This window comes from Motacilla alba, chromosome Z, assembly GCF_015832195.1.
Source record: "Motacilla alba alba isolate MOTALB_02 chromosome Z, Motacilla_alba_V1.0_pri, whole genome shotgun sequence".
Classification (NCBI taxonomy): domain Eukaryota; kingdom Metazoa; phylum Chordata; class Aves; order Passeriformes; family Motacillidae; genus Motacilla; species Motacilla alba.
Genome location: NC_052046.1, coordinates 53726097 through 53748442, shown reverse-complemented (window position 1 = coordinate 53748442; position 22346 = coordinate 53726097). Strand labels below are relative to the sequence as shown.

At 39.5% G+C, this 22346-nt stretch overlaps 1 protein-coding gene across 8 annotated transcripts in view; it reads right to left on the bottom strand.

Annotated features, from left to right (window-relative positions):
- The window catches only part of PRUNE2 (prune homolog 2 with BCH domain), a 133146-nt gene that overhangs the window by 40512 nt on the left and 70288 nt on the right, over positions 1-22346 (bottom strand). For 6 of the 8 annotated variants that reach the window (XM_038123549.1, XM_038123552.1, XM_038123554.1 and 3 more), the window contains exons 7-9: positions 17687-17845; positions 10243-16693; positions 8545-9343 (exon numbers count right to left, since the gene is read on the bottom strand). In XM_038123549.1, the coding sequence (XP_037979477.1) occupies positions 8545-9343; positions 10243-16693; positions 17687-17845 (7409 nt within the window). Of the gene's footprint in view, positions 1-449; positions 3370-3441; positions 8242-8544; positions 9344-10242; positions 16694-17686; positions 17846-22346 lie in introns of those variants that run through there. The other 2 variants (XM_038123556.1, XM_038123557.1) reach the window with 2 other exon arrangements.

The window sequence follows — 22346 nt, the reverse complement described above, 5'->3', positions numbered from 1 at the left end:
AAAAACCCCGAAACTATAATGCCAAGTAGCCTACAATGAGAGCTGTCACAAACAGTGGAGCTACCAGTAATTAAGCACTTTTAAAAGCAAGATATATGCTGGCAATGCCTTTTCATCCCTTTTTGCCCATTGTATCCTCAGAGCTAGGCAAAAAAACTGAAAATAATCCAGCACATTAGGTGACTGCGCAGTGAAGTTTTGTTTCCTAATTATAAATACCATGCCTGTGCTCAGACAAAAGAAATCCTTCTGAACTGATGTAAGCTCCTCTCATAAAGAGCTGCAACAGAATTAAAATACAGCTGCCCTGTTTTCAGTAATGAGGTCCGGAGCGCTTTGCATCATGCTGACTAGCGTCTACCCTTTTTCTGTCTAAAGTAACTGCAATAAAGAGCCGTTAATCAGAAAATCTTGTGCACATCTGCCACTCAGAGCCGAGAGACGCTTACCTTCTGAAGACTTGAAAAGGCCTCTCTACTGCAAAAATAGTAAAGATGCTTCACTGCTGCACTTCAGCATCCCTCGCTCCCTAGCAGTTTACTAGGAATACAGATCCTCCACCATTTTCTTGTCACGTGGGCAGTGGTACTGCTAAATAAGGGTGATCACCTGCCTTGACACAGCCGGCTGTGTGAACCAGCAGCTACTGGGCTTTGGTTGCAGGCGCACTTCAACAAATGCAGAGCTGTGCTTCGGCCGTGAAAATTACGATTCTTTTTCACATTCCCTGTGGAGCTTTGTCGGAGCATCATCAAACTTTGATGCAGCGAGTCAGCCAGCAGCAGCAAAAAAGCTCCCTGCTGCTTCATTTCACTGCCTGAGGAAAGCTTATGCTGTGACTGTATGACAGAAGTTCCTATGGATCCAACTTATCTCAGCCCTCATTTCTGTTTGCATTGATGGCTATAGAGTACATGCACATTCAGACATGGTCTGCATAATTTTTTTCAGTTTGCAATTTAGCAATGGGAAGGCAGGAGCAAATTTAAACAAAAAAACCAGAGCACCAACAACCACCAGTTCAGAAGGCAGGGTAGATTCTGAAAACACAAACTATGTTCAGCAGGAAGCAATGCTCACAGCCTGTGGTCCTGATTTTGCTTCTTAGGGAAAGAAAGGATACTTCTTCTCAGGCAGTGCAGTCTCACAGTCTCCTTTTATAAAAGTCTATTGCGAGTAGGGTCCCTAAAAAATCCAGGTTCCTTTCCAAATGCAAAACAGCTTCCAATCCTAATCCCCACAGCAAGGCAATAGACCCTAGGACAGCCTAACCTTCATGTGGTTTCTCTCTTTATACTGCACAGATCCTCCTGGAAAACAATGAGAACTGGAGAAGCTTTCATGTCAAGACTGCTTAGCCAGAAACAGTCAAAAACAATTTCTCTTTTCAGTACAGCTCCATGCACAGCTACAGCACACTGTAAATTACAATTCAGTAGCTCCCACCTTGTTCTTAATGGTATTAGTAATCCTACAGAGAAAGTGATGATCATCTGCAACACATGTCCAGATGTGTAAATCAGTTCCAGATGCTATTTTAAAGAAGAGATAAATACAAAGCATTTCCATAAATTTAAAAATCATCACCGATATGAAAATACACTTCCAAAGAGGACAGTGCTGCAGACTTGTCATCTTTGATGTTTCTGTCACTTAGCTGTACGTAAAATTTCCAGTGATGGTGGTGTTTCTAGCACTTTTTCAACTGGCCAAGATTTATCTCATTTAAAATCAAAAGTCCATAAAAAACCCAGTAATCATGGACCCAAAAGTCTGTAATTCCCAGACTTCCTGTATCCAGGAAATAAAGCTATGAAGTATTTATGTACAACAGAAGTCATTAGCAGCAAGATTACACAAGCTGTGAAATCAGTAATGTGGCAGAAAACAAGGTCTTAATTCTCCATGAGCAGAGTACCATAGAATATTTTTGAGATTTTAGGATGCCATTGACCAAACTTCCCTGTCTGACCATCCACGAGCCATTCTGGCAGTCACATTCACAGCAGCTGAGCTGGGACCCCACACTCACATGGTCAGACGAGGTTTCCTTATCGGTGCAACCCCACACTTCTCAACCCTTAAAATAACCTAATCATGGTGCAACAACAAAAGAACAGCTTGCGCTGGGTGCCTCTGAGGAAGGACCCTGAACACAGGAAACTCTGGGCTTTTATGCCCTCACAGTCTGAGCGTACAAAATTCTGGGGGTCGTCCAGCAGAGTCATCAGCCCCTGCTGTGTCTTTCAGTGTCCAGTCACTTGCTGGCACAACATTTCCCTGTGCCCTGTGCTCTTCATTGTGCAAAGGCCAGAACCAGTTCATGGACTCCTTAACAGATGCTCTGCTGGGACCACTTACCTCACTGAGGCTCACTGCCCAAGTCAGGTCTGTGTGAACAGAGTTGAAGTTTCAAAGCTTGTTAACACTTTAGGCTGAAGTCTGTTGCCATTGATCACACTGATTGGAACATACAATTAATTAGGTCAGAAAACAGTAGTGCTTTCAATAGTGAGGGATTTTTTCATTTAACTGCTAAACCATATTAACAAAGACCAGGTCTTCTTGCTTTAAGAAAGCGGCTCTGTCAGACCAATCTCACAATTTATTCAAAATTTCAGTACAATTAGTAAATTATAGTAAGTTGTGGGGTTTTTCCCTTTTGAAGTTGTTTTTCAGTCAGTGAAGTGCTGTTCTTTTCTTCTTAAAAGATTTTTATAAAGGTCTTGATATTTGCCACGTAAATATTAAAGCTGTTTTTTACAAAAATGAGATCATCAGGACCATCCTACAAGCAACCTTCTCAGTTGTTGCTCCTTTACTTACATGTTTGGCTTTAACCCTGAAAGCATGGTGTTTGTGTTAAGTCAAATGTTGTGCTTTGTGCTGCCAAGTACGAGACCTAAGTTCAATTCCCATTTCTATTCCATAATTTTGTAGTTCAGCGGGAGCTGGAAACATAACCGAACCAGCATGCCTGGTCCCCAGAGTGCCTGGAACTGCCTTCCAGTGGATCTGGCCAATTAAGGAACAATCCTGACAGAAGTGAAAGATGTCAGTCCCACAGGTTTCCAAGGAAAAAAAGGAAACAGGTATCCAAAGGGAAGTAAATGTTACTTTATTTTTTCTTACAACAGATTTTCATGCCTTTAAGCATCCTATATATAGCATCCCTGCTTTGCCCATAAAACAATAAGGCAAATCTGGGATCTCTAACTGACTGCCTTATTCTAGCTTTGCGATGACAGGATGACATTTTGAGAAAACATTTGGTGAAACTTTTGGTCACTGGAATCAATGTGAATTTTTTCCTGGGTTCCAGTCTGTCAGTATTTAATTTTAGTACTGGGCATTGAAATTGACTCAAATAATTAATGGCTTTGAGATTTATTTGTGACTTATTTGTGACTTATTTGTGACTTATTTGGCTAAGTCACAGAGACAGCAGAGTCATCTCAGAATTCTTATTAATCCTGTAACACTAACATATTTTTCTTTAATTAAATTTGATTATCTGTATTCACTGGCAAGCACAGGGGAATGTGATGAAAGCAAGCTTTTCTATTAATAAAACACTGGATTGCTTCCTCTACTGGGCAATTTTAATAGTCAGCAGTATAGTGGTGGTCAAAGAGGGATATTTCATAGAGAGGCAGTGGAAGAACTATCATTTCCAAAACATCATTATACATGTGAGCAGAAAATAATTATTCCTGTTACTTTGAAAAAAAGCTATCAGAAAGATAAATCAAGCTTTCTTTTGAAGTCTTATTCTAGCAGGTTAAATACATTGTGGTAGTTATTCAAAGGAAGTTGTCTTCTGCTCAGTTTTGCCACCAGTTTTCTAAGCTCTCCCCCAAACCTTCCAAATATCTCTGTTCTTATTTCTACTGTTCTCACTGCTTCTTGTACCTCAAGTCAATACATCATTTAATAGTATTTTGTTCAGCTCTTTCTAACACCTTCTAATAAAGAAAAGGATAATACTGCCCTACAACAAAGGTAAAAGCAAGAATGATCTGTATACACAGCCACTGAAATACTCTGAGGAATATGCTGGGCAAAAACTAGCATAGCCATCTGCAGTGTTCTCTCTCTGCCTCTGGAACAATTCATCACCACCAACCTTCATATAGCTGTGTAAGACAAGACATCTTCTATCAAGAAGAAAATTACCTCCCATCTTCATAAATTTTACTGCTGGCACACCTCCAGTCAGCAGCAGCAATGTACGTAATCCTGCCCACCTAACATGCTGTATAAAAAGCTGTTTTCCTTCTGGAAAGACTGACCTTAGTAATGAGCTATCAAATCTTTTTCTACTTTTTTTAGGAGTCCAAAGAAGCTCTAGGGTTTGTTACTTTCAGTGTTCATGTATTTCTGAGACAAGCTGATGTCTTTTCTCCAGTGTTTTAATACTAGTAAATATTCTTATTCTTCACTCCCTGCTGAAGCTTTTCCTTGCGGAAACAGAACAGGAGAGGATGGAAGAACTTCACCCCTAGCCATTTAAAACACCTTTGAGAGTTGTTATTTGTGACAGTGGGATGAAGGGCAGTGACCAGCAGACATCAAGATTTTAAGGCACTTCTTCATTCTAGTTTTTGTTAATGCTTTCTGTTTCAAAACCTTAATTCCCTCTTTGCTGGAATACCAGGCTCTCCAGGCTCTTTCTTGCTCCAAGGTCAGGGTGAATAAAACTCAGGAGATGTTGTTTTTCAAGTCTCAGTCTGAAGTTTATTAACCTTATCTATTACAAACTCACGAGATGTGAGCTCTCTCTAACAAGTCAAGAAAATGAGCTAAAATGGTGTCTATTTGAGGCTATTTAAGTCCCAATTATCCAATAAAAATATTATTTATGCTTCTGGTAATCTTCACCCAGATTCGTGAAGAAGAAGGAAGAAGGTGCAAAAAAAGACAACTAACCCACACCCAAAATTCTCCATCTTGGCTCCCATATATCACCATATACTAAAATCCCAAATCCAAGTTTTTTCACCCCATGAGACCACACAATACTATCCAAACTATACACACACTGTTTCTGCGCTATCACTCAATTTTTGAAGCTTCTTCCAAGATCCCAGGTCAAACAAGGTGTTTACTTGAGGGCTGGCACCCTTAAATTCAGAAAGCTCAAAATTTTCAGCCATCAGAGTTCCAACATCTCTTCTGCGTAACAGGCAATTTTATTAGAAGAAGTGGCAGACATCTGCTGGATGAAAGCACAGTACTACTACTTCAGCACAGTACAAGTCTAAACTTCTTTTTTTTTCTTAAACAAGGGCATATGGATATAAAAGGGATTACAAGACAGTTACTAAGTAAGTGCCTTCATAAACTAACTCAGCTGTTCATTGGCTAGGTTTGAGAGTGAATACAAATGATACGTTTGTTTATTTTTCTAAGATGACAGAACCACAGAATGATTTGTGTTGGAAGGGACCTCAAAGATCACCTGGTTCCTACCCACTTGACTGGGGAAGGGACATTTACCACTACATCAGGTTGCTCAGTGCCCCATCCAGTCTGGCTCTGCACACTTCCAAGGATGGAGCATTCACAGCTATTCCGGGCAACCTGTTCCAGTGCCTCACCACTCTCATACTAAAGAGTTTCTTTACAGCCTGCTTTGATGTAAATCTCTGGCAGACTCAGAGCCTGACGACTAGCACCATCAGGTGCCTTCTTGAAACTGTACTGCAACAATCAGAAAAGTCTTCGTTTCTTCTCTTACATGATGACACCAGTGTTTCTTCACTAACCTCCCATAGGCTGGCAGCTCTGGTGCATCACATTATTTCAAACTTCACTGGCCATGAAGGGCAGTTAATTTCAGTCTAAAAAGGTCAAAAGCTGCATACTGAGTTATATTTTAAGGAGGAACTTCTGGTTTCAAAACTGTCAATTAAATACATTAAGAAAACATCTCTAATTACACACTTCTACCATGTCAGTTGCTAGTTTTTCAGCTCTTTATGTAGGAGCTTTCATTGAATGGGCATATCATCTAGAAACAATGATTCCTGTATGTGTTTCATCATAGTAATTTTTTTTGTGTGTTAGCTTTGGTTTCAAAGGAATCAAGGCCTCTGTGATCATGCTGTGGCCATGCACAGAGATGCATATGTCTGCTCTCCTATAAGTCTCAAGTCTTTACTTAACTGACCAAAGATAGAAGCTTACTACAAGCTTATTGAATATGAACTACCAAGGAGAGGGGAAACTGAGGGGGAAACTACACCGCAAAAGCAACCTCTATTACACACAAAACCCTAACAGAAGAGGATTAATTACTTTTAATAAAATTAATGCTGGAAGAAACGTCCATTAAAGTTTACAACTTACCATGAAAAAATCTAACAAGAAAACTTAAACCCAAAGCAAAGTAGATTTTACTGGTTCCATGCTCCCACAATTAATTGTTAATGTGGAAGCAGAATAAGTTCCTTATTTTGCTTCTCTGGGCATCAGTATTAGTAGTGTAAAGGACAGAAATAGGCACTGCTATTGACTAAAAAGGCATTCAGTATTAAAGAACTTCTAAGTAAGATAAGAAAAAAGACTAAGCTAGACGCTATAGTGATCATATATATTCTATATCAAGAATTATTTTATCTTTTTTTTTTTGCAGGATGTACCATATTCCATCATGCATTTAAATTTTTAGTGAAAACACAAGAGCATTGACATGGTCCAGTTTTGGATTTTAATGTGGGAATTACTCTAAGCAAATACAGTAAGTTCTAAGAATAATGAATGTACCGCATACAAAATTCCAATTTGAGCTATGGTTGAGAAGCACCTCAGGATTTGCCAAAGTTCCTAAAAAACAGCAGAGCTCTTCTCAAAAGGATATAACAATTTATAGCAATAAGATGTTAACCCACCCCTATAAATCCACAGCATAGAAATGTTTTTTCTAGCACCAGTCTAAGTCCAAAAATCAGATTTTATTCCTGAGATGTCTAACTAAGAGTCTTATTGCATCAAAGTTATGTCAAGTCGAAAATGTGCTGGTTTACTTACAAATCACTCTCAATCAGATACCTAGAGCTTTCCTCTCTACATCATGGGAATGTTAAGTATGACAAGTCAAATCCCTAGGATGCTGCCTGCATGTAATTAATCAGTGTGACTTAGACTGGGACAGCATCCGCCTGGTTTTAATTTAAAATACTTTATGGGAGACAGAGGAAATAACAGATGATTTCTTCATGTCAGATTTGCAAGTGTGCAACTAGCCAGCACCTCTAAACAACTCTTCCTGTTTCCTGTCCCAGTCATTACTGGCTGTGAGCAGAACTGGCGGCATTTCATGATTCTAAGATTTTTTACTAGAAATGCATGGTTTATCAAAAAAGCATCTTTACTAATTGAAATTAGTGAACTCCCAGTGAAACCCTGCAGAAGTAATACCAGAAAATGGCTTCCAGGGCTAACAAACAAAGCACCTCCAAGTCAAAGGACATCTAGCTTTCCTAGATTTGCAGATCCTAAGCCACCCCTCCACACAGCAACATGGACACAAAACAGCTGCTTGGAAATTTTGCTTGGTTGGCTTCTCCCAGATTTCTCTTTTATAGGAAATTTCAGAATTTCTACTTTTCCTTCTGGAATGGAATTTAGAAGCTTAGAGGATTGAGCGCGACAAAAATGCTGTGCCAACCCACCATACTTTGGCTAGTTTCAAGGTCAAGCACTCGATATTTGGTTTATTTCAGGTTCTACAGGTCTGATGAGTACTTATCTTCTGCTAACACTTACGAAGACTTTCCTCTTGCTTGATGGCAGGTTTGCAAAGGAAGAGAGGTCATCAACAGAAGCACCCTCTCCAATACACTGCAGTACATGTAGTCAGGAGGGTCACCCCTCACTCCATCTGATGACACAGCAGAGACTCACTTGGCAGGAGGAATACTGCCAGCACAGAGACTGCATGTCCACCCAAAACCAGGTCCACATGTACTCACTCAATCTGCTTCAATCGCCAGTTCAATACCAACAGTCATAAATGCTCCTCTGATCTGACTAGAGCTTGAAAATAATCACAAAGACCACGACTTTCCTTCATACTTTTCTTTCCTCTACAAGCAGCACATTTTTCTGACTCTGGGCCTTGACTTCTTCTGTCTTTCTTCTCAGCAGTTCTGCATTGGGCAGAGACAGTACTTCACTTTGATGCCTCCAATCTCATCATATACTGGCAACATCATCAGTACCTGGCTTGGGCCATATCTGTTTCAGATTTAAAGGTAAGTAGTACAATCAGTGGGACTTCACAGAACGAAGACAGATTTACTCCTGCAAGAAAGCAACCTTCACATCAATTGCAAAACAACCCTAATGTGGCTCATATCAAGCAACGAAGAACCAACAATCGGTTTACAAAAAGGAAGAAATACATTGATAGTTAAATAATACTTTGCATACTTCAGACTTGAAAGTCTTGTCATCCATTCATAATGGCACACACCTCAATAACATAAATAACAAAGGAACAGAAGACTTTTGAAAGAAAATAGGTTGATTTTTACTTACCCTGATTTTTGATTAAATTCTTTGTCACTGTTGAGAAGAGCCGTTTCCTTCTTCACTTCTTGTTCTGTTGCTACATTATTCCCAAGCCTCTGTCGAGAATTTGCTTCCAATGTACTACCACCAACCACCTGCAACTCTGATGTTCCTGCAATGCCCACACTCACATTCTCAGCAGCCAGGCCATCTGAAGGAGAACAGCTTTCATGTTCAAAAGATTTCTCAAGGGGAGTTTCTGCCTGAAATTCTCTCCAAGTGTCACAAATCAATTCCTGCGCTACAAAAGATGCCAGTTCTCCATCAGGATGTCCAGACCCTGATTTTGGCATTTCTGTCTTGGCAGAAATTTCTTCAGGTGATATGTCATTTACTTCATTTTGTCCCAATATAATCCAACCCTCGTCTTGCCCACAGCTTTCGTCTGTTTTCCTTTCACCATCCAGCTTTTGAGGCACAGCAGAAGAATTTTTCTCTTCTAAGTGAACAGCGTCCCATCCAGTCCCACAAACAAGATGGTCTTTGCTTTCATTTGAAATGGATATTACCTGAAAGGCATCCAAGGAGCCTGGAGAAAAGCTTTCATGGGATTCTTGAAATGCAAAATTAATTTTGCTTCTTTCAAGGGTATCATTTGTTGCAGGTGTATTTTCTTCCTCGGTAACAAGGATGCAATCCATCTCCAGTGAAGCTGGGAGCACCGGCATCCTCACATCTTCTTTACTGTTTGTACTTTCCAGTTCAGAGCTCTTATGGGAATTTCTCAGCTTCTCCTCCCTACAAAGTAGGGAATCAGTGCCAGCTTCTGAAAGACCAGGCAAATAGAAACTCTTTTTAATTTCTGAATTACTGATTTAGTCACCATAGTATGCTTTAATCAGTACTGTGAGATAAAATTCTTTTCAGTTTGCTTGGCTCTGTTAATGTGTACTTGAATTTTATAACATCATCACATCATCATTATTGTTAAAGGTTATACATTAACACGGCAATAATCCCCAAGGCACAAACAATTCAGTGTCCCGTAGGCTAGGCCCTGGACAAACAACAGAAATTATATTACAACTCCACTGTTTAAAAGCTTTATATCTGTCTGTGATGCCTTAAGTGTTAGCCTTCATATTTTCCAGATTCTGTACTGCATTAGTATACAGCTCTGAACTTCATATAAAGTGTTAGCAAGTTCTCCTCACAGTTTAGTCACACAAAACAATCCTTTTCCAGCTTGAGAACCAAGGATATTACATCATTACAGCCTCAGGCCCAGAAAGTGTCAACAACAGCAAATTGAGGAGAGCAGTCTGGGAGGATGTGACTTCATAATCTGAAGCTGTAATTGGACAATTAACCCCAATATGTAAAAGGACCAAAACTTATACAAGTGTGAAAACTCATGACTAGTTGTCCATCTTGGGTCCCTCTTGGGTGGAGCCATGGCTGGGCTCTTGTACTACCCAAGATGTATCCTTGTAAGGCCTTTTAATAAATACCTACTTTATTCCTTTAACTCTGTCTAACCTCTGCTCCAGGTAGCCTCTCAAGGCATCACCTGAGAGAATGACACAAGAGCTCTTTCCACAATAAACGTTCTGTACACTGGGGAGACACACAAATGCCACACTTCACTCAAAGCCTCCTCCTCATAGGCTTCACCTCCTCCTTTCTCTGCCTTATGTATTTGCCCTGGAAAGCAGACTTTCTTACCATCACATGATCTTCTATCTCCACCTGGTGGTGAGTCAGGATCAGTTGTTTCTGTTTCAGATTTTCCTGTGAAGAAATCAGGATCTGGGGGAGTTACTTCAGTCATGGAGAGCAACGGTACTGAGGTGACATTTTCCTCAAGACATTCTGTGGATGTCTCAGACACCTTATCTTCAGTCACTGCACCTTCCAGAGGAGCCAGCAGTGGCAATTGTTTTTCCAAAGAAACACTGTCATAAAATGGCTGCTGTAACAAGAGCTCACTGTTTGCATACTCTCTGCCGCCAGAGGGTTCAGCATCAAAAGATGCAGAGGATGGTGGAGTACATACCATTGGTGATTGGTCGTTGGGTATTTCCTTAAACACAGGAACATAATTTTCAATTACAGATTCACACTCCTTTGCTGTGTCATCAAACAGTTGATTATTTGAATCAGATTCATCACCTTCATTACCACCAGGTAGAAAGGATTTGGGAAAGAGTGTCCATTCATCCTTTGATTTCCCTTCTGCTGCCTCACTGCCTAGCAGTGTCAGTATGTTCATTCCACCACATGTGCCTGCCAGGACATTAGTGGCTGAGGTGTCCCTGATATTATGTCCTATCCCTGTGTCAGAGTCATCCATACATTCTTCTGACCTATCTAGCTCAACATCAGTTATTGCTGTATGGTCAGTATCAGAGTATTTTACAACTTCACCCAAGGCACAGCTTTGTTCTTCCCTAGCAGGTTGATTGAAATCCATGGGAAGCAAATGTATTTGAGAGGTCGCTATTTGAGCTGTATCAGTTGGTGCTCCTTGATGGCTTGCATTAGTGAAACTTCCATGGAACATGTCTTTCACATCCAAGGATGTCACTTTTATAACTTCACTGGCAATTTCAGTTGACTCAACAGGGTCAAACCCAAACTTATTTTCTATACTGTATTCTTCTGGAATTGCAAATTCAGGAGGCTCCTGAGGATTAGAAGAGATAAGCTGATAGAATTCACTGGTCTTTACTGGTTCATAGTCCTGGGGGCTACCATTATCAGAGTGCATCTCATTCTGCATTACTAACTGACACTTTGAATCAAAATCTGCCTCTTTATTCACATTTGATCTTGGATTAATTGGTTGTCTGTCTTCAAGCTCCACTGCAATCTGAGAAGATGAGATGGAGGCATTCTTAGCTCCATATTCCTGGCACACATCAGGACTGCTTGATGACTCTGAACCATTGTCTTGGTCCCAGTGACTTAAAATATCAGGATTCTCACCATCTGATTTCAAAGTGACAATCTCCTCAGCATTAGTCCACAGGTCAGGTTCCGCTGAAAACTGATTACTTCCTTGTGTGTTATCCTGTAAAATATCTGGAATAAGTGCAGTTTGGGGAACTAATATATTCCGTTCTGGACTTGACTTTTCTGACACTTCAAAAGGTAAGTCTCCTACAGTGAAAGCACCTGGCATGGAGCTGAGCACTTCTACTCTTTCACAGGTGTCATCCTGCTGTCCTTGAGAAGTGAGACTTACATTTCCCTCATTGTCTTTTGATAGATCCAGTACAGTGATTGCTTCAACTGCTGTATTTGGTATAGCTTGTTCCTCATCTGAAAAAGAGTTCTGTGGACCCAGTTGATTTTCCTCATCTGTAGAAAACAACTGCTCTATCAAATCCCTTTCTTCTTTATCCAGTGTAAATGAATCAAATTGACTGAACTGTGACGTGTCTTCATTTATCTGAGCATTAGGACTATTGACAGAATGTACTAGTTTTTCATTTTCTTTTTCATCAGAGTACAGGGGGGCAGGTGGATTTTCATCATTACCTGTATCTGTGAAATGTGCTTCTGTTAGTTCTTCATCTTGTGAAGGGGAGCCACAGGAGTACTCATTACTATTTCCTACCTGATTTGTTACAGAGTGCCTTGAAACAGAATACTGATCTTCCAATTGCTTTTCTTCACAAGGTTGTGAACTCCGCCATTCTGAACTGTTATCTAAAAAATCAGATGTTCTTACTATGGATTTTGGATTAGTTCTTGAATCAGCTTCCAGTGACATACTCCACCTATCTACAGTTTTAGAAGAATGCTCTTCTTTATCACCAGTAGCAGAAGTCAATGCAGGATCTTCATTCATTTGATACAAATATGAGTCCTCCCCACTATCTGGTATTTTGTCAAGTGTTTCACGGTGGCCTGTAGTAGACTGAGTAGTCTTACTATGATCAATGGAGCCAACAGTCCCACCCTCCTGCAATACCTTTTTGGCTTCAATTGTTTCAGAATTTTCATTGAAGGTGCTTATTAGGACCTTCTCTCCCACCTTAGTTTTTGCACCTGAACTGTCTTCATTAGCTTCAGGACTTGTTGCATTGGACTGATCATAATCCTCTCCATTTTCAGCTCCTTTGTGCTGTTTGTTTTCACACACTGAATCTTCATTAATCACTTCTGGACATGCCTCTGAATTCTCTGAATCCTCATTTATGTCAGGACTGGATAAAGAAGATACAGTATCGTCATCTACATGGGCATTCCAAAAATCTAAGCTTTTAGGAACTTTGTTCTCTTTGCCGCTTGTTTCAAATCCTTCTTCATATTCACTCCCAAATTCCTGCTTTTTAAAAGAATCCACAAGATTTTTATTATTTTTCATCTCCCACACATCCCTGCTTCTTTCATGATGACTAGCAACTGGAAGGTCTCCCCACACATTCACAGATATATCACTTAAGTCAGGACTTGTTCCACTTGAGTGTGTATAATAATTTATTGAATTACTCCACATATTATCTTCTTCCAAATAGCTTTTGATCTGTATATCTTTTGAAAGGCTGCTTGTGGTATTTGCTATTTCAAGGACTTCACTTGCCTCAGGACTTGTTCCAGGAGACTGCAAATCTTCACATGGCTGTGAATCCCAAGCAGTTTGAGGAAAATTGTTATTAAGCACTGCAAATGGCTCTCCACAAAGATCAGTAGCAGGTTCTACATCTTCAGAGTTTTCGTTTCCCCCAGAAGCTATTTCAAGTGAAAATGAATTTTCCACCACAGATATATGTGTAATATCAGGAATACTAACAAATCCAGAAGGATTTTTCTTAAATTCATCTGTGAAAGAATTTTCATTGGTCCTCATCATTTCTAAGCTATTTTTAAAAGATAGTAAATCAGAATTACAAATGTTTGGATGGTTAGGAGTCACTTCACGTAAGCATTCTTGCCCTTCTCCCAGAGATTCTTGGGGTTTATCCATCAAAGGAATTGAAATGGCTTGGCCACAACCATTCTTTCCAGAGTCATTCCAGACACCTAAGATTCCAGGTATTTTAGAAGAATTATTTTCAGGATTAGCACTACCCTTATCAGAACTTTCAGACATACTTTCCATCTTGGGACTTGCTGCATCCTCTGTCACTGTAGCCTCTTTTCCAGCTCCCTCAGATAGCAGCTGTGACATTTTACTAGAATTGTAATTTTGTGGTAAGGGGTCATCAAAAAATTCATAATCTCTGCCTCCTTCAGAAATACTTGAAGATTCTAAACTGTTCTGCAAGACATCTTTTCTCTCTTCCTGACTAAGTGGATTGCTTTGATTGGAAAATAACACATTCTCTGTGATTAATATTTCCAAACCAACACTATTTCTCAGTTTTTCTGGGGAGGTGGTAACTTCAGTTGTTGGCTCATTTTCTTCCAAATCTGTTTTACCTGAAGATTCATTGCCCTCTTGCACTGCTTTGTTACAAATGTCATTAATCATCTGCTGCCCACTTGCCACATGTGTTCTCTTACATTCTTCTCCTTCCTTAGAGATGACAGTGGCATTATCCCAGCCTTCCTCACAACCCTGCTCACTCTGTAAACCACACGAGTCCAGCTGGTGCACTGAATCCTGAATACCCAGCTCTTCATCAATACCAGCAGTGTTTTGTGCTTTATTCTTACTAAGTATCTCACTCTCTAAGTCACATATTTTCAGATCCAAACCGTTCTCATTTTCTGAAGTTGGTGTAGGGGTGTTTGTGTCTTCTACAGGAATACTGCCCACGGCTTCTGCCTTGTCAGTTACTCTCTGTCTAGTATTTAATTCATTCTGTGACGGTGATAAGTCATTCATTGTTTGATTATATGGCAGTATTACTCTTCTGCTTTCAGATACAGGAAAGTTATTTTCACTGCTACATGTTTCAGTTGAAAAACATAGATCAGCTGTTTGTTCTGAATTAAGGCAAGGTTTAGCAGAAGTGGAAAGAACTGGAATTTCAGAATTTCTTTCTTGTAACTGGGTGATGTTATTTAGGGGAGTGTTCCAGGTATCTGTATTTCTAGTATTTGAAAAAGGTACATTTTTAGGAGATAATGGTTCCTTACTTGATTTCTCAAGTACTTCTGACTCAGCCAAGTTTGTGTTCATGAATTTACCAGTAACTATTTCTTCTTCAAAATCCTTGTCATCATTTTCTCTTTCATCTTCCATATATGTAGGTGATATATACGAATCAGATGTTGAATAATTGGTGTCTGGTGGAGAAACAACTAAATCTTCCACTATATTCGAGGAACTAAGATCCGAGTTTTTATATAAGAAAGTATCCTCCCATGGCACCACTACTTCGGTTACTTCTTTTCTGATGTTTTTATCACACATATTCCAGGTATCTGTATTTTTATATTGTTTTGGTCTATGTTTAGGATCACCAAACAGAGTTTTTTCCCCTGTGTTCAGCCTGGAATTATTTTGCATACTGTTGAAAACAAAAGTTGTATTTTCAGATTTTCCATGGTCTTCTATTGAATAATACCTTCCTTTATCCCACACTTCTGGATTTTCAATTTCATTGTCCATTGTGATTTCTGAAGAATCTGATAAACCAGTTTTTGATACAGACCATTCCTCAGGAATATTCACTGATTTTAACTCACTATCTAGTTTGGGCATGCTCCATACATTTTCTGAGGATTTACTAGCATTTCCTTCATCAAACTCGTTCCAGATTTTGTAAGAGTCTCCAGCTAGCTGGCTACCTTTTCCTTCACCACTACACCATGCATCTGACATCACAGGTGTTGGTTGGCTGACGTTCCACAGGTCTGTAAAGCTCTCCGCTTCTTGCTTTGTCTCATCTAAGGAAGCAGTTGGCAAAAATGGATGTTCACTGTTTTTCTCTTGATTCTCACGGTTCCAATTATTTTCTTTAAACTGATTATCCCATAGACCTGCTTTCATATATTCCATTTGCTTTGGCTGTTTTTGGAGGAACACAGAATCTGAGGCTCTTCTATCACTATGTTCTCGTAGTAAAGGACTTTCTTTAGAATCTTTCCATAAGACAGGACTCTGAAATACAGATTCCTGTTCACTTGAACTCCACGCATCAGCATTTCTGGAATCTAGGTCAAAGCCATCCCACCAGCTCCCATATCTAACATGAGACGGAGAGTAATTTGTTCCATCTATTTCATTAATTTTTTTTATGACATCTTGTGAGAAAATTAAAGGCTGCCCATTATCCAATGGTGAAGTATCTACAAGACTATTCATAGGAGTTGGTGGAATTCTTGAATCAGCAGATTTCAACACTTCTGGTGAAGAAGAATCACCTTCAACTAAATCAATCAAACTTGAAGTTTTCTCACACAGTTCTCCTGGATTCTCATCAAATTCAGCCAGACTGTCTTCCTCAATTTTTGTCGCAAGTAAGTCAGCTGAATACTTTACTGTATCATTTTCTAATAGGTTTATCTCATCAAGTTTTTTCTTCAGAGTGAGCTGATGCCCTTCTGATGAATCACTATTGAGAAAATAGTCATCTGCTGGGGAACAATCAACAGAACGAGAAGATGACTCAGATGGAGCTGTAACCATGGGTGCTAGATCAAAATTGAAAAGATCAAAGTTATCACTATTGCTTCCTGACTGAGACTTTTGCTCTTCAGCTATTGCTCCTTCAGGAATAGGGCTGTAGGAATCAAAGCCAGGCAGAAGACTGTGATGTGAAGAAGCACCTTCTGCAACAGGGCTATCATCACTAAGAAAAACGGAACTCTCCTTGGAAGACCGGCTGCTTCTAATGGTGGCCAAGCCACTGTCTGGACTCACAAGGTCTACATTAACATCAATGTGGGCTTGCATAGACCCATTTAGGTCTTGAGGATTTTCTATAAAATTGGCAGAACTGGGCTGTGGTTCTACATCAGAACCATATAACTCCATAATACCAGAAGATCCTTGTGAGAGTGGAGCACTTCCAGCAACAGCTTCAGTAGAAGAAGTTCTACTGTTTGATACCATTTCTGGTTGCCTTCTATTTATAACTTCCTTAATTAGAAGAAAAATTTGATCACAGGTCACTGAAGAATTTTCTTGATGATAAACGAGAATTTGGTCACATTCACATTCTAGAGGATCCAGCTCCAAACAAGGATTCTGACATTCTTCTAATTCACAGCAGATCTGTTGAAAAATGGGATATTTCAGAAGTCACTGCAGTCATGGACATAAGGCACATATTGACTATTTCATCATGTAATACAGCCATACCTGTCTCTTCCTATTAACCTACTGCTTGGCCATTGCACTGCAGCATCCTTATTACAATCCCCAAATAGATGATGTATTACAAAAGAGGATGTATTACAAAAGAGGATCAAGACAAAATATTTGTTATATGATTGGTCAGAAAACCATTTGACTTTTCAGTACACTTCTTGTAAGAAAATCCAAAAAAAATGTTTGGTTGTTTCCTTAAGAAATCTGAGTAAAATTTATGTAATTAATTTAGGAATGTACTTCTAGAATGGGGTAATTATATTAATAAAATAAATAAATGCATTTATATTGGCCTTGAAAACCATGGAGTCACTTAGCCTCCCAAAAATCATAAGTTTTCAAGACTGAGAAAAAGGTTCAGAAAGTTGCCACTGAGATAGTCTCTTCCATCTGGGGATAAATATAGTTTTAAAAAATGGAAAGAACCTAGCTCTGGACAAATGTACACAATAATAATAATTTGTTTTGATTTCAGAGCTTGAATTCTTTAGGATTAACATATACATATAGGAGTTCTGGTCACTGCCACTTATGAGGTGTTTGCTTATCACTCATTGCCAAAGACACATTTGTGTAACTCACAGTACAAACCCAAGTCAAAACTGGGGAAAAAAAACATTTCAACTGAATTGAAAACTCTTGCCTCTTTCAGTATTTCTTATATCTCTCCTCTTTTCCTACTAACTTGGTCTGAGGCAATAATAAATACCATAATCTTTCATTCTCCTACCATATAAATAAGTAATGCAGCCATTTCAAATAGCTGCTCAATTGCTGGTCAACTGTTGCTACATTTTGACCTCACTTAATTAACCAACATCTTGATATAGACTACTTAAAAAAACCTCAACATTTTTTTTCCAGGAAAAACATCTGATTCTTTTTCGAGGTACTTACTTGATTGCCTAGCTCTGCATTTTCCGAGTATACTGCTATTTGTTGTTTTGCTTGCTTCTCATCTGACAGGCAGTTGGCCAAAATGACAAGTACATCGAACCCATATTTATCTATGAATGCTTTAAGATTACCAATGAGACTCCTGTGTAATATGCAGTCCTGAAAAACATAAAAAAATTAAAAGAAATGTCAGCAACTTTTCTGGCTCTTTTCATCCAAATATGTTGTATTCTGGCTCTTTTCATCCAAATATGTTGTAAAAATACCTGAAAATGTTAAAAAGCATCAGCAGGTCTAAGAAGCAAGAAACTCCCATTTCACTTGTCAAAACAACCGTGTACCTAATAAAAATCAAGAACCAGTCCCATAGCATAGTAATGGAAGAAAACAAGAATACTAAATGCAGGTTTTGCCTTCCTAATCTGCTGGTGATACATAATTCTTACTTGTTCCTGCTACCTGCTTTTGCAACATTGATTAAAAGCACTGCAAGCTCTAGCGTATACCCATGATAAAGAAGTTGAGCAAAGGGAGTAGGAGACCTGCATAGATGAGCATGGAACTTCCAGTAAAACTCAAACTCAAGAAAGAAATACATGCAACGTGGAAGAAGGGACAGGCCACACAGAAGGACTGTAGGAACATTGAGTTGCAGGGATACAACGAGGAAGGCCAAGACCCACTTGCAACTGAGTCTGGCAAGGGATATCAAGGACAGCAAGAAGGGCTTCTATGATTTTATCAGCAGCAAAATAAAGATTATGGAAAATGCAGGGCCACTGCAGAATCAGATAGGTGTTCTGGTGATGGAAGACACAGAGAGAAGGTAAAATTACTGAACGCCTTCTGTGCTTGTCTTTACTGTTGAGACCAGCCCTCATGACTCCCAGACCTCAGCATTAAGAGAGGAAGGCTGGAGAAAGGAAGGCTTCCCCTTGGCTGTCGAGGGTTGGGTTAGAGAGCAGCTAGGCAGACTTAACACCTTAAATCCATGGGATCCACCCACAGGTGCTCAGAGAGCCACCAGATGTTGCTGATCTGCTGCTTTCCATCATCTTTGAAAAATCATGGAGAATGGGTGAATTGCCTGTTGATTCAAGGAAGGCAAATGTCACTCCTGTCTTCAAAAATGACAAGGAGACCTGGGAAACTACCAGCCAGCCGGCCTCACCTCAGTTCCTGGAAAGGTGATGGAACAGATCATTCTGGAGATCATCAAAAAGCATATAGAAGACAAGGTCATCAGGAACATAGGAGTAGTAAGGATGGATTCACTAAAGGCAAATCAGATTAGACCAATCTGATAGACTTCTATGATGGCATAGAAGGATGGGTCAATGAGGGGAGAGCAGTGGATGTTGCCCACCTCAGCTTCAGCAAGGCTTTTGATGCTGTCTCCCATAGCATCCTTATAGGTAAGCTCTGGAAAAGTGGGTTAGAGGAATGGACAGTGAGGTGGATCAGGAACTGGCTGAAGGCAGAGCTCAGAGGGTCATGATCTGTGCAGCAGAGTCCAGCAGGAGGCCTGCAGACAGTGGTATTCCCAAGGGATCAATATTGGGACCAATCTTACTCAACTTTCTTACTCAACTTAGTTGTCAGTGACCTGGAGGAAGGGATGCACCCTCAGCAGGTTTCCTGGTGACACTAAACTGGGGGCAGTGGCTGATCCACCTGAAAGCTCTGCTGCCATTCAATGGGACCTTGATCAGCTGGAGGGTTGGGCAGAGAGAAATCTGGTGAGGCTCAACAAGGGCAAGTGCCAGGTCCTGCACCTGGGGAGGAACAGCCCCAAGTGCCAGCACAGGCTGGGGCTGACCTCCTACAGAGCAGCTCTGTGGAAAAGGACCTGGGACTCCTGGTGGATCACAAGCTGTCCTGAGCCATCAGTGCCCCTGTGGCCAGCAGGTCGAGGGAGATGATCCTCCTCCTCTACTCAGCCCCAGTGAGGCCGCACCTGGAGTGCTGTGTCCAGTTCTGGGCTCCTCAGCACAAGGGAGACAAGGAGCTACTGGAGAGGGTGCAGTGGAGGGCCACAAGGATGATCAGGGGTCTGGAGCTTCTTTCTCATGAGGAGAGACTTTGGAAGCTGTGACTGTTTAGTCTGGAGAGAGAAGACAGAAAGGGAATCTCACCAATACATAGGAATATCTCAAAGGTGGATGGCAGGAGGATGGATGGTGACAGACTCTTTTCAGGGGTGCCCCGAAACAAGACAAGGAGCAATGGCCATAAACTAAAACATGGGAAGTTTCACCTCAACAAGAGGAAGAATTTCTTTATACTGGGGGTGGCAGAGCACTGGAACAGCTGCCTGGGGAGGCTGTGGAGTCTCCCTCTCTGGAGACATTTAAAACCCTCCTGCACGTGTTCCTGCGTGACCTGCTCTCGGGGACCCTGCTTTGGCAGGGGACTTGGACTGGATGATCTCCAGAGGTCCTTTCCAACCCTAACAATGCTGTGATTCTGTGATACTGGTCTATTGCTATTTCTTGAATAAATCACGAATTTTTGTTAGAAAAAGAAATACTTTATGAAATTTGTCATTCCAATATTTAATCTAAAAAAATAAATGTTAAAATATTAGTATTGAGAAGCAAAATCCACAAGCTAATTTAATTTTGCAGTCCTTCATGTATCCATGATGATGTTGTTACCCTTTTGTAACAAACAATTACCACAGATTGCTCCTACAGATCCCCTTGTTCCTGCTCTTTGAATTATGCAAATCTCAAAAACACACACACACACACACACACACACACACACACACACACAAAAGTAAGAACTGAGGCAAAGTATTTTTATACTCCTTTTATCAAAAAAGTTGCCTTCTTTCACAAACACCCCACACCAAATACACAGGAGGTAAACTTTCATGTTTCCTATTCTCATGAATGCTTGGACTAGCCCAGTTATGTAGAACTTGAAACATAAACCACACATCCACCTTTCTCAAACTGGGAACATAATGCACAAAGTATAAATGTCTTTTTTCTGCTCTCACTTCTGATAACTACTGGTCAACAAAGACATACAAATTTCATTTTCTCCTCCTTCTGCTGTTTGTATTAAAATAAGTTTTTGTCATCTTCTAGTCAAGACTTCTTTTGATGCTGCCAAGCTACACTGGCCTTGAATAAACAGCAGTTCATCATGAACACAGCCCAACTGTATGTGCAGACTGGAATGTTATTCCCCTGCATCGGTCTCCTACCTAATAAATTACTGTTTTGGTTACAAATATATAAACACTATTTATTAATCTACTCAAATGTGTCCACAAAATGCATCACCCTTTCTCTAAGTTAAACTTTTAAAAAAATTCTCTTGTTTGTCAAATGCTTTGGAAGTAGATTCCTTTCTGCAACTAGAGATGAAGTTTCCCTTTAATGTTTGCATAGTGCCTAAAAATGAGGTTTATGTGTAATTCGCACAGATTAATGCACAGTCAGCTGCCGGTTTATGAGTTACACACTCATACGTGAAATCTGAATAGAGGGTTATGGTAAGGAATTATTCTTGAAAAGCTTTCAATATCCAAACCAGTAAAATCTTCTCAAGACACAAGAATTTGGTAGATTAGAAACAGTTCCAAAATGTCCTTGAGCATGAAAAAGTCACTTCAATTATCCCATTCCTGCCTGCAGCTGGAACAATTAAAATCTATTCAAATAAAAAATCTGAACTATAGCAGATTCAAAACCATCTGAAAATTCCTGATAACTCACCTACACAACCCTAAATTATTTTATTTTAAACTAGTACTAGCAACAAAATTCAGATACTTCCGTCACAGGCATTCAAACACTCAAGTAAATAATGACAGCTGAAAACAAGTCTTAAAAACTACCAAAGGCCATACATTGAAAGACATGATAGATATATGGACTCACCCATGAACTTGGTAACCTAAATTAACAAGTAGAATGTATAAACGTATAAATGCTTACAGAAAATGAAAATTTTCCTTCAGAAATGAAAAAATGCAAATAATTTCAACAGTTAAGCTAGTACATCCCGAACTAATTACATGCATTTAAAATATGCTGTTGATGAATTAGAATAGCAGGAGATATACTGACATAGCTAAACAAAGACAAAGGTCAGTTAATTGGTCAATTTATACACTCCTTTTCTTTTACTAAAATGTGCTGGCTTAAGTATTAATTAATATTTACATAGTATACATCAGATAAACTGTGTATGTAAACATTATTAGTTGTTATAATGCCCTCTACATAACTTATAAACAAAAAAATTGTTAGCATACTTGAAATGTATGTACCTGAAATAAACAGAATCTAGTAGTACATAGATTTTGCATAGTTAACAGCAGAACTACTGAAGTAATTTAGTGTCATAACATGTAATAAAATGGTGCTTTTGTCGAATGCATATAGTTTCTGCTGTAACATAGCAATATGATGAAGATTCTGAAATTTACAAATATTTTTCGTATCATTTAGGCAAGCAGAATGAGAAAGACTTTTGAAGGATTTTTGAACATGACCTGTTTAGCAATTATGTACTTTTGTTGAGAAATACCATTTTATATAAGTTCAATACTGCTGGGAAATTTCTTTCTCTGAAACACTATTTTCCTTCTTGATTCTCAAGAATTTCTTTTTAACAGACAACGTAACTATAAACATGGATG